This window comes from Drosophila arizonae, chromosome 4 (assembly GCF_054131065.1).
Source record: "Drosophila arizonae isolate 15081-1271.41 chromosome 4, UAZ_ARI_1.0, whole genome shotgun sequence".
Classification (NCBI taxonomy): Eukaryota; Metazoa; Arthropoda; class Insecta; order Diptera; family Drosophilidae; genus Drosophila; species Drosophila arizonae.
This window is the reverse complement of record NC_142924.1, coordinates 4,513,731-4,528,894: the sequence shown is the minus strand read 5'-3', so window position 1 is coordinate 4,528,894 and position 15,164 is coordinate 4,513,731. Positions and strand designations below refer to the sequence as shown.

Below are 15,164 nucleotides of genomic sequence, written 5' to 3'. Positions count from 1 at the left end.
TTGTCAACGGTCACATCGCATCCAGATCCCGATTTCGATTCCGATTCCTATCCCAAGCTCAAGCTCAAGCTCAAGCGGCGACATTATCGCTGCCACTTTCCGACCAACTCGCGTATGCAGTCTGCATGCAAATGCTCTCAGAGCAGGAAGAGTGGAGAGGAAGAGTGTAGAGAGTAGCAGCAGGGAGCGGGAGCGCAGTTGCAACATACATACACACACACACACAGACACACTCTCATAAGCACACATGCAGATATCGCAGCAGTTCAATCACATTGCACAAAAGTTCGAGGTCAGTTATAAAAATAAAATTCTACACACACACGCATGCATGTGTGTGAGCCGTCAGCTCTCATTCGAATTTGTTTTGTATTAATTTTTGCATGCGACAAAATGAGTTTCTTTGTCTTTGGCCTGGTCACAGGATCGCAATAGCTTCGAGATGGGGTTGCCCGCTGACTGCCTGGCTGCCTGGCTAGCCTTTGTTTCATTAATTCCATTAATTCCCATTCAAGTGGAAGTAGGCCACTGGAGTTCTCCTGCTTCTGTGTAACTCGAGCGGCGAATTCGAGATGCCGCCCTAAGCCCGCCCCTCCCACTACTCTTCTGCAATTGTGTAATGCGAGACGGGGGCAATGACTCCAGCCTCAAGGATAATGGAAAGTTAAGCTGCGCAGTTGCCGTTGCAGTCGATCCACCTCCAGACAGAAGGAGCAGCAGACCAGACCGGAATGCTGTTGAACTCATTTTTTTCTGTTGTTTTCGAAATGAAATTTCGTTCATTTCCAGAGAATTCATGCCACAGATTTGGTTCTGGTTCCAAAAGCCAAAGCCAAACTAGTTGGACGACTCGACTCGACTCGAGTTCAAGGATCCGCGACGTTTGCTGCTGGTTCATTAACTTGTTTGCTTGCTTCATTTTTTTTTTTTTTTTTTTTTTTTTTTTTTTTTTTTGGATGCCGCCAGCATCCGCGGCGAGACAATAATGATCTTCGCTGGAAATTCGCGCACCCCTCCACTTGCTGTTGTTGTTGTTGGTGTTGATGGTGCCGCTTGCTGTGTGGCTGCTGTTGGGGCTGTTGCTGATGGTGACTTAATTGCCGCGCCCTGACTGCCTGGTCAAGAAGCTTAACAAAGGAACATCTTACCAGCCAAATTCAATATATGAAATATATATAAAGCGTTAAATGATTCCACATTCACCCGACAGCGACAGTAATCGATTTGCCTATTTGTATACCCTGTATAACTATAGCGCATGGTATGGAGGTGCTCTACATTAGCCAGGGAGGAGTTGGGATCGTCTACAATTGATTTTCATACGTGCTGCTCGTACGACTTCCTTGCTTATAAAGAGTGACTAATCGATAATTATCGCTCAAATTGGACAATGGAGCAGATTCAAATCTCTCTAGGACTTATCTTTATATGTATCGATTCTTCTTGGCATAAAACTACATTTAGATCACAATTGCCCATTTACATTCCCTAAATCTCATTGATTCAGATTATCTTTTGGTCGTGCACATTCATTCAACCACATCGCACTGCTGCTCGAGTTCATGAATCGAGCCAGATTAATATAGCCGGCTTACAGGGCAGCAACCTGGCCCAAGGCAAAGTCGCTGTCGCTGTCGTTGTCGATGTCGCTAGTGATTCACTTGTAAAGTGACTAATAATCGAGGCCTTGCGAAAAGAAATCAACGAATGACTAAGATTCGGATATGAACTAAAGGGAGTCAAGGCAAAGACAGAAGAAAACAGAGAATGAAAAGAAGTTATTGTAACTAAATACAAATATATTAATGGATATACAATAGATCATAGAGAAGGCAAAGAGTAGATATGATGTCGGAACTATATGGACTATATAACTATATCGATAAAGAAGAGATCTATACCTATCTAGGACTACAAAATATCGAATGCTCTTAGGAATTTCAAGTTGTTAAGAAATAAAGCAAAAGATTAGCGACCAATCAATAGCCCTCTAACCTGATTAGAATGAATTATGTATATCGTCTTCATCTTCCTCAGCTTCGTAGATATGCGATTCCAAGCAAGTGGCGAGGCAATCGAAGCGAGTGGTGCGACCCAGGACAGAGCGAACATCGCGAGTGAATCGCAGGGCATCCAGAAAAGGCAGCATGCAGAGCAATTCATTGTCCTGCGAACCGATGCGATAGCTCTTAATGTTCACCGAATTGCCAATATTGAAGCTGTTCTCCATTGGGCAATCGTCGAGAAGCAGCACACTGGCCAGATCACTACGGGCCAGCGACACAAACTTCGCCCGAATCCCGCAGATCTCGATGCAATGCTGTCGAAACATTCGACGCTTCAGTATATTTCGACCAGCATCTAGAAAGTCCAGCACTTGAGAGGCATAAGCCTCCGAGGCAGCGGTGAAGACTACCAGATTATACCACTTGGAGACCCGATCCAAAAACAGATCGACGTAGGGTCGCTTATAGACATAGACGCTGGCCTCCGACATGGGTATATAGAAGCTGTAATCATATGGCATTGAGTGTACGATTTTTGACTTCGCCTTGTAACGCCGATTGTCTTCGGGTCCTGCTTCTAGCAACGATTTCATCCGATACAGTATCACAGACGATATCAGTGTCTCGTCCATATCTAAAACTAAAGTTTTGCGACGCACCATGAGCAAGCGCTTTTTCGATACTGCCGTTAGCCTATCATCCTGCATATATGTTATGGGGGTATAGTTCATCGATTTCGCGCGAAATTTCGTATATTGCTTACGAAACTTGTCACGTATCGTGGGCACCGTCAAAACTATTCCCGTTAAAATAAAGCCCAGGGTGCCCAAGAAATAATAGCTGTCGAATAAAGGCAAGCATGAGATGGAAATTTGATAGAACTCGCTAAGTTACTCACTGCGTGACAAAGAAATTAGCTTGGATATCCATTTTTCAGAATACTTTATTATATCTATAGAATTCTATGTAAAATACATTTAGAATTCTTGACTTGTGTTTCACAGTCCAGGGAATTTTCCTGACAGCCTTTTCTTTTTTTTTCTATACTACCGCTCTATTCTAAACTCTAGAGCGAAATGGAACTTTCTCTAGGTTTCTATGTGCTTAGTCTACTCCAGTAATTGACACTTCATATTTATGTACCGTTACTTAATACTCCCCGTCGTATTTTATTTGTATCTGTCTGTCGAATCGATAGAAAGTATTGCTAAGTCTGGAGCTCGCATGAATCAGGGTAAATCGATCAAATCCATAATTATAATGAAATGACTCGATATCTGAGCAGCTTGCCTGATTCCACTTGGTGTCGCGGGCGTGGGCGGGAGTATTGGCGTTGATAAAACACAGGGCCATAAAAAGCGATCGTGAGCGAACGAATAGAAGATACCCTGTACTTTACAATGTCATTTAAAGAAGCGCCGTATGCAACAAGGAAAATTCTGCTTCTTTCTATACATTAAAACAATACCACATAAATCCCACTGCCATAAAGTACTGCATGTATCGAAATTTATCTATTTTTACGCCGTATATTGAGCCACTAATATACCCACTTACAAATGCACCGAGGGTATTCTTTGAGCACACATTCGCCAAGGCGAAAACTGAGACGCCAGCCATGAAAATGCAGCGCCAGCTAAAATATGTACGTTCCCATTGCCATTCCCGTTCAAAGTTCCACGTTTCACGTTCCGCGCCGCCCGCTCCATGCGCCCAGTGATCGCTATATGACGCACTGGCAGTAGAGTGGGTGGAGGTGGTAGTGGCTAAGGAGGTGCTGGCAGTAGTGTGAGGGAGGTTGTGGTGGAGGCAGCAACAGCAACAGCAGCAACAGCAGCCACAGCAGCCACAGCCGACCTGATGCGAATGGTGGAGGAGACGCTGACGGAAGTCGCCGACTGACGATCGAGGCGACGTTTGCAGTGTAAAATATTGCGCTGGCCTTGGAGTGGCACGCACGAAGCTGAAGCGGCTGCCTGTCAAGACGATTAACAACGACAACAACAGCAGCAGCGACAGCAGCAGCAGCAGCAACACTGACAACTGCAGCAACAACTGCAACTGGGTCCCTGGTTTGTGTCGTCCGGCAGGAGCTAAAATTAATGCACCATATTGTGCGCATCTGTTCGGAGACACACACACGCAAGCATTCAGACATGCACACACACACACATATATGTATATACAAACATACATACACACATCTGCATGGCGACTGTTGCAAATTTGCTGTGTGTGGCGTCTGCTGCTTGTCAACTTTAACCGCAATTGCAACCACAGAGCTCTGGCATCCTTTTCGCCGCAACTGTTTTTAACACCCGCATCTGGACACATGTTGCTGCCGCGTGCGACGCGCCACAGTTGCAGCATGCAACACGCCCAAACCGGAAAGCCAGTCAAATTCCTAAATGTTGTGTCATCTTGCAGTCGCGTGAATTTTAATGCTTAAGCAGCTTAAGATATGAAATAACGAAAAATAGATTAAGATTAGTGCAGTGTGAGGTTAGGCAGATCAAAGAAAAGCTTACCGAAGGAGGGATAGAGATATGTAGATTAGAAAGCAAATTTAAGCCTAATGAACGAAGGCTGCTTAAACTTTCATTAAAATACTAAATTGCAGTCCAAGATAACAACCAACTTTGGTTAAAGATGAGATGAGCAAAGAACAGACAGAATAAGGCAAAACAGTTAACAGAGCTTTCAGGGCAGAAGCTAGCGCACTACATGAGATAGAGTTTAATAGGCAATAAGATCTACGATAAGCACAATATACTTAAAGATCTTAGCCTAATCTGTGCATCCTCTTTATTTTGTCAAAATGTCAAAGGCAAATGGCATGCTGAGCTATTTGGACTCATAAAATTACGTATACGTGCTGCTAACTCGAACCTGTTACAGCAATTATTTGTTAAGTCAAAATTAAACAATAAATTGTTGTTGTTATTGTTGTTGTACTGATTGTGAATGCAAAATAAATTGCGCATAAAGTTTAATCACTTTGACTTCACACACACAAACAGAGAGAAAGAATGAACGAGCGAGCATGAGGTAGAGAAAGAGGGAGAGGGCGAGGGAGCAGGAAAGAGCGAGCGAAGAGAGGAGGCAGCTATCGAGCAACGACAACGCCAAAAAATGAAAAGACGCATAACAAAAGATTCTACAAACACACACGCACACACTTGCATGTACATATGTATATGTGGGCAGCGGGCAGTGCAAAAAACAAGCGAAAAAACCGGCAACAACAACAACATGAGACGGAGACGGAGTCAATAACCTCTAGTGCATTACTCACTTTTAAAGACCGTGTGTGTCCTTCAACAAAAACGTATCTTCATCTCGCACTCACCTCGCTATCTATCTCGCTCGCCCGCTCACTCATTTCGCTTGACTATTTTGCTTTTCTACAATTTATAATTAAACAATTTTGTTGTTGCTGTTGTCGGCTGTTCTCCTGCCTTCCTTCTCCTCCTGATTTTGCGCTACCCACACATGCAGCTTTTTGTTGCTGTTGTTGTTGTTGTTGTCTGTTCTTTGCACAAGTGTGTCTGAGCAGGAGCTTCGGCGCAAACTTCTCTTTGCACATATCGCCCCGTCTCGCTCCTTCCTCATCATCATTCAATCCATTGATTTCGCCTCAAAAATTCAGACTTGCCGTCGATTTTTTGTAAACTGCTGCGCATTTTGGGCGAGATGAATAAACTTTAGCACGCTTGCGTGACCTGTTGTCCGCTCTTTCTCTCTCTCAGCTCACTCTCTGTGTGTTTCTCTCCTCTTGCTCTTTTCCACTCTGCCGCTGCTCCAACTCCTGCCCACGCATACAGGCGCAGCACATCCGTTGCCAAACTTGCGCCTGTGTGTGTATGCATTTGTATGGCGAGTAATGTCATTGACTGCAATTTGTTAGCAAAATATTTCAAGTGATAAATAAATTCTACATGGAGCTATACATTTGGTGCCAATGAACTCAATGCAAGCTCTTCATCCAAATTTGATGTTCGGTGCTTTTCGACTGCAATTTGGTTGGTTTTTGGTTTTGTTTCTTTTTCATTTACAGCAATTTACGCCCCAATTAAAAGCGTCAACAACAGATGGAAAAGTAGATGAAGATCGACGACCACGGGAGACTTTGTTGTAGACTCTGCTTCATTGAGTTGCTTATTCTACACAGGTTGAACTCAGCGAAAATAATTTCTTTTGATTTTATCAAAGCCACTTTTTTACTATTTATTATTTTTATATACTCTGCAGTTACAGTAAAAGTAAATGTAATAAAGCTAAGTAATTGAATGCAAGAAGATAGAAAACTTTATTAAATTTTTAAAATTAAAACTAGATAAAATTTTTTACAGCATATCTCGTCTTCGGGCAAGCATGACATTCATGTTTTAAATAATGTACATACATATGTACGTACCTATGTATATTATATTTATTTTGAAAGAAACAAGCGCAAAGTCGTTGTTGAGTTCACTGCATTCGATCTAAAGCAAAAATAAAACATGAACGACAACTGATACAAACAAACATTCATACACATATGCATATAAATTTGTTTCTGTGCAACCATTTACATATGTTGTATGTACGTATATGTGTACATTGTGCTTAATCAAATGCAGCGCGTGCATAGAGTTCAAGTTGATTTATCAACGTTTTTAGCATACATGTACATACATAAATAATAATACAGAATAAAGGCTCAAGTACATGTAAATATGTAATATCATCGTACCTACTTCTTCATAACAAGCTTGAACAACAGTTACAATGGCCAAAATACCGTTACAGTTCCAGCAAGTAAAGTAGCGGAGATTTGGGATGTCATCTGGCGCCTTGCTGGTTGATAATTCTCTCCAATGCCCAAACCGAATTAAGTTTCATATGCTCAAGTTACAGCTAAGTCGGTCAATAACTTGGCGACTGACCAAAACAGCAGGAAATTTCTTATTGTTAGTGTTTGTTCCTTGATGAACTACAACTTTTCGCTTAAGTTTCAGATGCTGGCTTAAGAGTCGACCGGTTTAATGAGTCGAACTTAATTTGCGCCCTTAGAAAAAGTCAGCGACAACACCCATGCAAAGCAAAAAAAAAAAATAACAGCAACCAGAACAAAATACAAGCAGCAAGAGAAAAAGAGAAAGAGAAGAAAAGAGAAGAGTAGCAGAAGCGACAACGACACGTCTGGCAACGGGGCCTATGGCTGGGAGAGTGGGCGACGCAGGCTGCAGAAAGAACAGATATCAATGCTTATGAGTGTGTATGTGTGTGTGAAATCGCCCAAAAAAATGAAGCAAAACAATTGGCCGAAAAAAAGCGAAGTGAAAAACGGCAACCCGAAATACAAAACAAAATGATGCTCAAGTAACTCATATTAATATGTGTGCGAGTGTGTGCGTGTGTGCAGCAGCAGTAGCAGCAGCAACAGCGACAGCGACGCAGTCGCGACGCCGGCAGAGCCATCGCCATTGCCAATATAAACGACGATCGAAAGATGCAAAATGTTCATTCCGTCGTCGTTTCGTTTCTGTATGTATTTCGCTGGCCAAGAATTCGAATATAAAAAGTCAACAAAATAATAAAATGAAGCATATACGAAAGCAGCGATCGCGCACACACACGGAGACAGATATATGTATACACACATAAACACACGCATGCGGAATTCAACTTTTTTCTGCAACGCTGCGTGCGCCGCCATTGAACGTCGACGCCAGTGGAGAGTATAAAAGCTTAAACTCGCTTCGTACTCGAGTTTATTAAAACTAAAACTGTTCGAGTGTCATGATCGTTGTAGAAGTCGAGAGCTGTTTATTATGAAAAAGTGCACATAATAAAAAAAAATTCTTGTGAAAAAGGCGTTGCCTCAATAGAGTGAACGATACATGCGAAAAAAAAATTGTTAATCCAATTCGATTCAGCGCACTAAAGCACACGATAAAAAAAGAGAAAATAAAAAAGTACCAAAAAAATAGGCGCACGTCCATCAGCCGCCACGCGACGCGCAAACAAAAAAAATCGAAAGTGTTCGTGTTCTACTGACATGGATTACTTCTGCCTCCACAGCAATAACAACTACATCACCAGAGCGAACAATAATGGCAGCGGAGAGAAACTAGCGTTAGTTTTGTCTATGACGTATGAGAGTGCAGGTACCTGAAAGATGAGAGCTTCCAGCGACAACGAGAGAGCAACAAGTTACAACTTCGTGCCAACAGCGCGCTTTGCAAAATAGAAAGCGACTAGAAAAAAAAAGGCCGAAACGAAACGACACGACGACGATCGGATCGATTCGCGTGAATGTACGTGCACTTTGTCATGACGTTTGTGTGGGTGTGTGCGACGAGCGACTATTGGAGAGCAGAGCAAGAATTCTAATGCGTCGCAATCAGCGGGCAGCGGGATTGAGCAGCAGCGAGCGTCACATTGAACTTGAACTTTAAAATGCAGTCACAGTAACAGGCCGCATAAATATATACATTTAAACACAAACACACACGCATACACATGTATAAATATCCACATATGAATTTATTGCTGCTATTCTAGTTTGACGTTTGCTGGGCGCATACTTATTTCATTCGCTCTTCTACAGTCTCTTTGCGTTTGATCATTCGCGAATTGGCACTCGGTTCGTTCGCATGAAATTTTCGCCGCTGTATTTGGCGTTATATTTTGTATTTGCAATTAATTCGCTACTTGACGAAAATGCGAGAAAAGTGAAAGTAATGAAAGCAATGAGTGAAATGAGCTCGTTGGCCCGTGACTTTTAATATATATTGAACAAAAAAAATTAAAAAGCTGAAATACATGTAACGAGCGTACGCAAAGCACGAAGCAACAACTTAATAAATTGAAACGCGAACAAAAATAAAACCAGAAGAAAGCGGCGAATGTGGTTTATTTTCTGTTACTCAGCTCGGCCCACGCTAACATTTCGCCAATATCCGAGACCGAGAAGAGGAAAACGGAAACAACATGGAAAGCATTGAGAGCAAAGTCGTTATAATTTGTTTCATTTTCTTTTTGCGGTGCATTTCCTTATAAATCTAGCCTCTACTAGGCTTTGTCTGTGCATTTGATATAAGATCAGACATAGCCTATGAGAGGTTAGGTGTAGCAAGGGGTCAAACAGCAGAGAGCACATATTAAAATGAACTGCCGATTACCGTAATAGCGAAACATCGAGCTGATAACTGTGACGACGAGCAGAAAGAGAAGGATATAATAAAATGTGGATAAGAGAACCGTAAATGTACGTATGCATATGTATTGATAAAGAACGGCAAACATGTGTCTACGTACGTAAGTATATACATATGTATGTATGCGAAACGAACGCCATGGCGTTCTAATCTTGTCTTCTACTTTTTTCCCATTCGCAGCCCAACTGTCGATATTTGGAGCGACGCTAACTGTAACTGTTTACACACTGGAATAATGTTTATTTATTTATTTATACATACAAATATAAATGTCTATGCCAATAAAAGCACTTTAACGATATTTGATTATATTGCTGTTTTGATTGGGAATAGAAAACCAAATGCTATTTTTTCTGGTTTTGGTTGAGCTCAGCAGAGAGCGTTGGATTACCGAGATAATTGTCGTCGTCAGCCAAGCGGCAAAGCTAGGAATATTTAGAAACAAACGGCTGGCAATTTGTCTGTGTTTGTAGATAAAGAGAAATAAACAAATGTATTTTTTTGATGACGATTATTAAATTAAAAGGAATTGCTGGGTATGTCTGTGCCTGATTACTGTTTAACACATCATAACTAAATGAAAATAAATAATTTTTTTATTCAATATTGCTTACGTAGATAATGAGAGTTGAAAACCTAACGTATTTCTTTGCAAATGCGGATCGGTGTTGTATCAATGAGCTTTTTTCGAGTTTGGCTAGCACTGCCAAGCAGTGCAATAAGGAACTGCCAACCTAAACGGAATAGCACGCGCTGCTCGTCACACGCGCATTTGCTGACTGCTATATGGATGCTTACGCACTGCTTTCGGCAAGCAGTGCATGTATTTTTTTTTTTTTTTTTAGCAACAATAAAATGCATTTAGTTAATTCAGTTGCAGCCGAAGCGAAGATTAACGAGCGAAGCTGCCGATTCAGCTGCAGCAACTCCCACAATGGCAGCGCGACTGTGCTTTGGTTTATTTGCAATCGGCAGACATAAAAAAACCTCAATGGCCAATGCGTTTTGTCGGCTTGAAGTTTTCTCACACATAAACCCGAAAAACCGAAAGACATTAGCCAAAATAAAGCCAAAATAACAGTCGCGATGTCTCAGCCTAATGGCCAAACAGTTGGCCATTCGTATTTTATAGCTCCGGCATTCAAACTTTGCCTTTTCCAACGGTTGCAGTTCAGCTATTGCATCTGCCTTCACGGCTTATGTAAGCCGTTGTGCAGCTCAGCTCGTCATCTGCCCACATATTGGTTATTTCATTTTCCTCTTGCTTTGACCTTCGACCCGAGTCATTAAAGTTCAGCCTAAGCTAAACAAAATGAGACAAATGTGATTTAATTTGTAGGCAAATTGACAGCTCCACACAAGCCACGCCCACCTGTTAATTAATTTTCAGACAGCATACAAACAGCAGCAAAGAGAAAAAAACTGGCCTACAAAGCTGAGCAACTGAGAGTGAACCAAAGAGAGAGAGAAAAAAAAATGCATTGCAGTAATAAATTGACCCACTTTCGAATCTGCAACCTGACCCAACTAGCAAAGCAAAACCCAAAACCCAATACTACAAAAAAAATAAAACCAAAACAAACTCGACAAGCGACAAACAACAACAAAGGCAACAACAAAAGCAACAGCAGCAGCAGCAAACACTTTAGTGCAACAATTTAGTGTCGAGCGAAACGAAAGACTTAAGCAACGAACGCGATGCAGGCGACGAAGCTGCTGACAAGCAGCGGCGCCCTCTAGCGGCAGCCAGCCTAAGCTATAGGCATGTCTGCACGTGAGCTGCAGTTGAATGTACGTATATATATATATATATGTGTGTGTGTGTATCTATATGATCAAAATTAGTCTTACTCGAGTAATTTGTGCTGTGGAGAGGCAATGGAGGGCGGGGCGTGGCAGAGTTGGGGCGGTGGCAGCGCCAATCACTTCGCAAATGCAACTTCAACTTCAACTTTAAACTGCAATTGGCTGCAAATGCGAATTGAGTAATTGGCTTGAAGCTGCTGCTGCTGCTGCAGTTGCAGTTGTGCGGACCTGAAATCAAATCCAATTGGCATTGTTTGAAAACTTTAACACCAACAACAACAAACAACAACAAGCTGAAACAACAACAATGAATTCTACTGCATTTGAAAGCAGCGAATTGCAAATTTTTTACATGAATATCGCATTAAAAATGATGAATCAAAAATGTTGCAGCTAAACAAGCTCTAATATTTCTTAGTTAAATGAAGACAAATTTGGCTAATAGCGAAGATTGCTTGTATAGAATGCTTAATTACAGTGTAGCATTAATAACTTTTTTGAAGTTGTTATTCCTTAAGCTTTAAGACCACTAAGAACTTGGCCAACAAAAAAAAAAAAAGCAAACAAAAAAATTTAATTTTTATATTGTTTTTATTAATGTTTTATAAGAGTAAACACAGTTCTATATCATTAAAAAATATTTTAAAATTTAAAAAAAATTAATAGTTTGAGTAAACAATATAGTGAACAATAAAAAAATTAAAAAAAGGAGTTTTAACAAATATTTTCAAATTATTTAATAAAGTATACATATTATTTAAAAAGTATATATATTTTATTTCAAGAATTTCAAGAACTTGACGAAATTCTTGAAATTGTAAAACAAAGCGCTACAAAAACCCTGCAAGGTGGATTTTTGGATTACTGTTATTGCTTACTTAGCCACGCTGCAGAAAATTACATTCGCCAATTTTGTTAGTATATACCCTGTAATTATAGACAAATGCAGCAAAGGGTGTGCCCAATTAATATTGAATTGGTAAATATTAAAGCTGCTTAAGAGTGAACAACAGCGTATACCCTGTAATTATTGAAGCGACTATAAGCTAATTAAAACTCAAAAGTCTTGAGCTAAGAATATTTCTGACAGGTTTATCTATTACTTACCTATGATGTATGGAGGCATATAGTGGTATGAGTAGGTAGGGTATTATTTAGTCAAGAAATATATACAACTCTAAATATATTTTTAGTTTTTATTTTTTAATATATTTATCTTTGGCTTAGCCAATTGTTTTTTATACCCTGAACCCATTTTCAATGGGAAATCAGGGTATAATGGTTTTGTTGAAATGTATGTAACAGGGAGAAGGAGGCGTGGCAGACCCCACAAAGTATATATATTCTTGATCAGGGTGACGAGCTGAGTTGATTTGGCCCTGTCCGTCTGTCTGTCCGTCTGTCCGTCTGTCCGTCTGTCCGTCTGTCCGTCTGTCCGTATGTATGAACGCGTCGATTTCAGAAGATATAAGAGCTAGAGACTTCAAATTTTTTTTAAAATGTCCGTAATTACAGCGCGCATATCAAGTTTATCATTAAAATTCGATAACTCATCCCGATCTTTTTTTATCGATAAAAAACCTTATCGAAAACCAGTTATAAAATTATATCTTCTACACCTTTATTGCTAGAGTCTCCAAATTTTTAATGTATGCTTATATGCAATTTATACAATTTCGGTTTTTGTTAAAATTTACCCCCCACCCTTAAATTCACCCCCTCACCCTCACTTTTGTAAAAAGCGTATTTCAAATACTAGAGACTTGTGCTTTGGCAATTACATGCATATTCATGTTATAATCATAATCTGAACGTTTCATGAAGATCGTACGTCCATAAAAAAAGTTATTAAACAATTAAGTTCTCATAGTAAGCGCACACTGCCGCCCATGCGTGTATATGCTTGTGTGTGTATATGTATGTAATTGTTTGTGTATGTGTGTGTGTGTGTGTATGTGTGTGTATGTATGCCCGTGTGTGCGTGCGTGTGTGTGTGTGTGTGTGTGTGTGTGTGTGTGTGTGTGTGTGTGTGCGTGTTTCTTGTGTAAGCTGAAAGTCGCGAAAAATTATTGAAATAGCTATTACTCCAAGGGTTCAGGGGATCTCGTAGTCGAGTAGTCTCGACTAGAGCTTTCTTACTTGTTTATTTCAAGAATTTCAAGAACTTGACGAAATTCTTGAAGTTGTAAAACAAAGCGCTACAAAAACCCTGCAAGGTGGATTTTTGGATTACTGTTATTGCTTACTTAGCCACGCTGCAGAAAATTACAATCGCCAATTTTGTTAGTATATACCCTGTAATTATAGACAAATGCAGCAAAGGGTGTGCCCAATTAATATTGAATTGGTAAATATTAAAGCTGCTTAAGAGTGAACAACAGCGTATACCCTGTAATTATTGAAGCGACTATAAGCTAATTAAAACTCAAAATTCTTGAGCTAAGAATATTTCTGACGGGTTTATCTATTACTTACCTATGATGTATGGAGGCATATAGTGGTATGAGTAGGTAGGGTATTATTTAGTCAAGAAATATATACAACTCTAAATATATTTTTATTTTTTATTTTTCTTTTTTAATATATTTAGTTCTGGGTTAGCCAATTGTTATACCCTGAACCCATTTTCAATGGGAAATCAGGGTATAATGGTTTTGTTGAAATGTATGTAACAGGCAGAAGGAGGCGTGGCAGACCCCACAAAGTATATATATTCTTGATCAGGGCGACGAGCTGAGTTGATTTGGCCCTGTCCGTCTGTCTGTCCGTCTGTCCGTCTGTCCGTCTGTCCGTCTGTCCGTCCGTCCGTCTGTCCGTCTGTCCGTCTGTCCGTATGTATGAACGCGTCGATTTCAGAAGATATAAGAGCTAGAGACTTCAAATTTTTTTTAAAATGTGCGTAATTACAGCGCGCATATCAAGTTTATCATTAAAAATCGATAACTCATCCCGATCTTTTTTTATCGATAAAAAACCTTATCGAAACCCAGTTATAAAATTATATCTTCTACACCTTTATTGCTAGAGTCTCCAAATTTTTAATGTATACTTATATGCAATTTATACAATTTCGGTTTTTGTTAAAATTAACTCCCCACCCTTAAATTCACCCCCTCACCCTCACTTTTGTAAAAAGCGTATTTCAAATACTAGAGACTTGTGCTTTGGCAATTACATGCATATTCATGTTATAATCATAATCTGAAAGTTTCATGAAGATCGTACGTCCATAAAAAAAGTTATTAAACAATTAAGTTCTCATAGTAAGCGTACACTGCAGCCCATGCGTGTTTATGCGTGGGTGCTTGTGTGTGTATGTGTTTGTGTATGTGTGTGTATGTGTGTGTGTGTATGCGTTTGTGTGAGTATGCGTGTGTGTTTGTGTATGTGTGTCTGTATGCGTGTGTGTGTATGTGTGCCTGTGTGTGCGTACGTGCCTGTCTGTGTGTGTGTGTGCGTGTTTCTTGTGTAAGCTAAAAGTCGCGAAAAATTATTGAAATATCTATTGCTCCAAGGGTTCAGGGGATCTCGTAGTCGAGCAGTCTCGACTAGAGCTTTCTTACTTGTTTTTTTTTTTTTTTTTTTTTTTTTTTTTTTGTAGGCTGAAGTCGCTTGGCCAATCAACTAGCCAACTAGCCAACACTTGCTACCACGTCCAGTCCAAGTCTAGTTGAATTTCATGCTCTAGATACTAGCATGTAGTTAGTATAAATATACATATATATAGTATATATGCACGTGTGTGTTTGTGGCTCGGCAACGGCTTTAAAAAAAATATATATATATATACAAAATACTTGCTGTATTCAAAAAACTTGATATTTTTATAGACTTTCCGATCGACTTCGATATCGATTTGAACGGCATATGCTTAAAATGTTTTTTTGTTTTTTTGTTTTTGTTTTGTTTTGTTTGAATACATTTTACGAGTGCGCGCCCCAAAATGCCAATGCTATAAACAACTGTAACAGCAACAACTGCAACAACAACAACAACATTCATAATCATAGCAACAACAAAAGCGATTTCCATTGTCCGCAAGGTGTTAAAAAATCGTTTTTTTTTCTTGTTATTGTTGTTGTTGTATAACCGCAAGTTTGAGGGGGAACAACTTAAAAATCGATTAACAAGCGCGTAATTATGGACA

General features: G+C 40.0%; 1 protein-coding gene and 1 long non-coding RNA gene across 2 annotated transcripts; one reads left to right on the top strand and one right to left on the bottom strand.

Moving 5' to 3' along the window:
• Positions 1-293: 293 nt before the first annotated feature.
• On the bottom strand, positions 294-6,533 carry LOC108613820 (CTD nuclear envelope phosphatase 1 homolog). The gene is made up of 2 exons (XM_018007555.2): positions 2,905-6,533; positions 294-2,846 (listed from the first exon to the last, which is right to left on the bottom strand). The coding sequence occupies exons 1-2, from the start codon at positions 2,934-2,936 to the stop codon at positions 2,000-2,002; spliced, it is 879 nt and encodes a 292-aa protein (XP_017863044.1). The 5' UTR covers positions 2,937-6,533; the 3' UTR covers positions 294-1,999.
• Positions 6,534-9,169: 2,636 nt separating this feature from the next.
• LOC149269018 (uncharacterized) lies at positions 9,170-9,512 on the top strand. Its single transcript, XR_016269677.1, has 2 exons — positions 9,170-9,311; positions 9,392-9,512. It is a non-coding gene; the product is annotated as an uncharacterized LOC149269018 (long non-coding RNA).
• Positions 9,513-15,164: the final 5,652 nt, after the last annotated feature.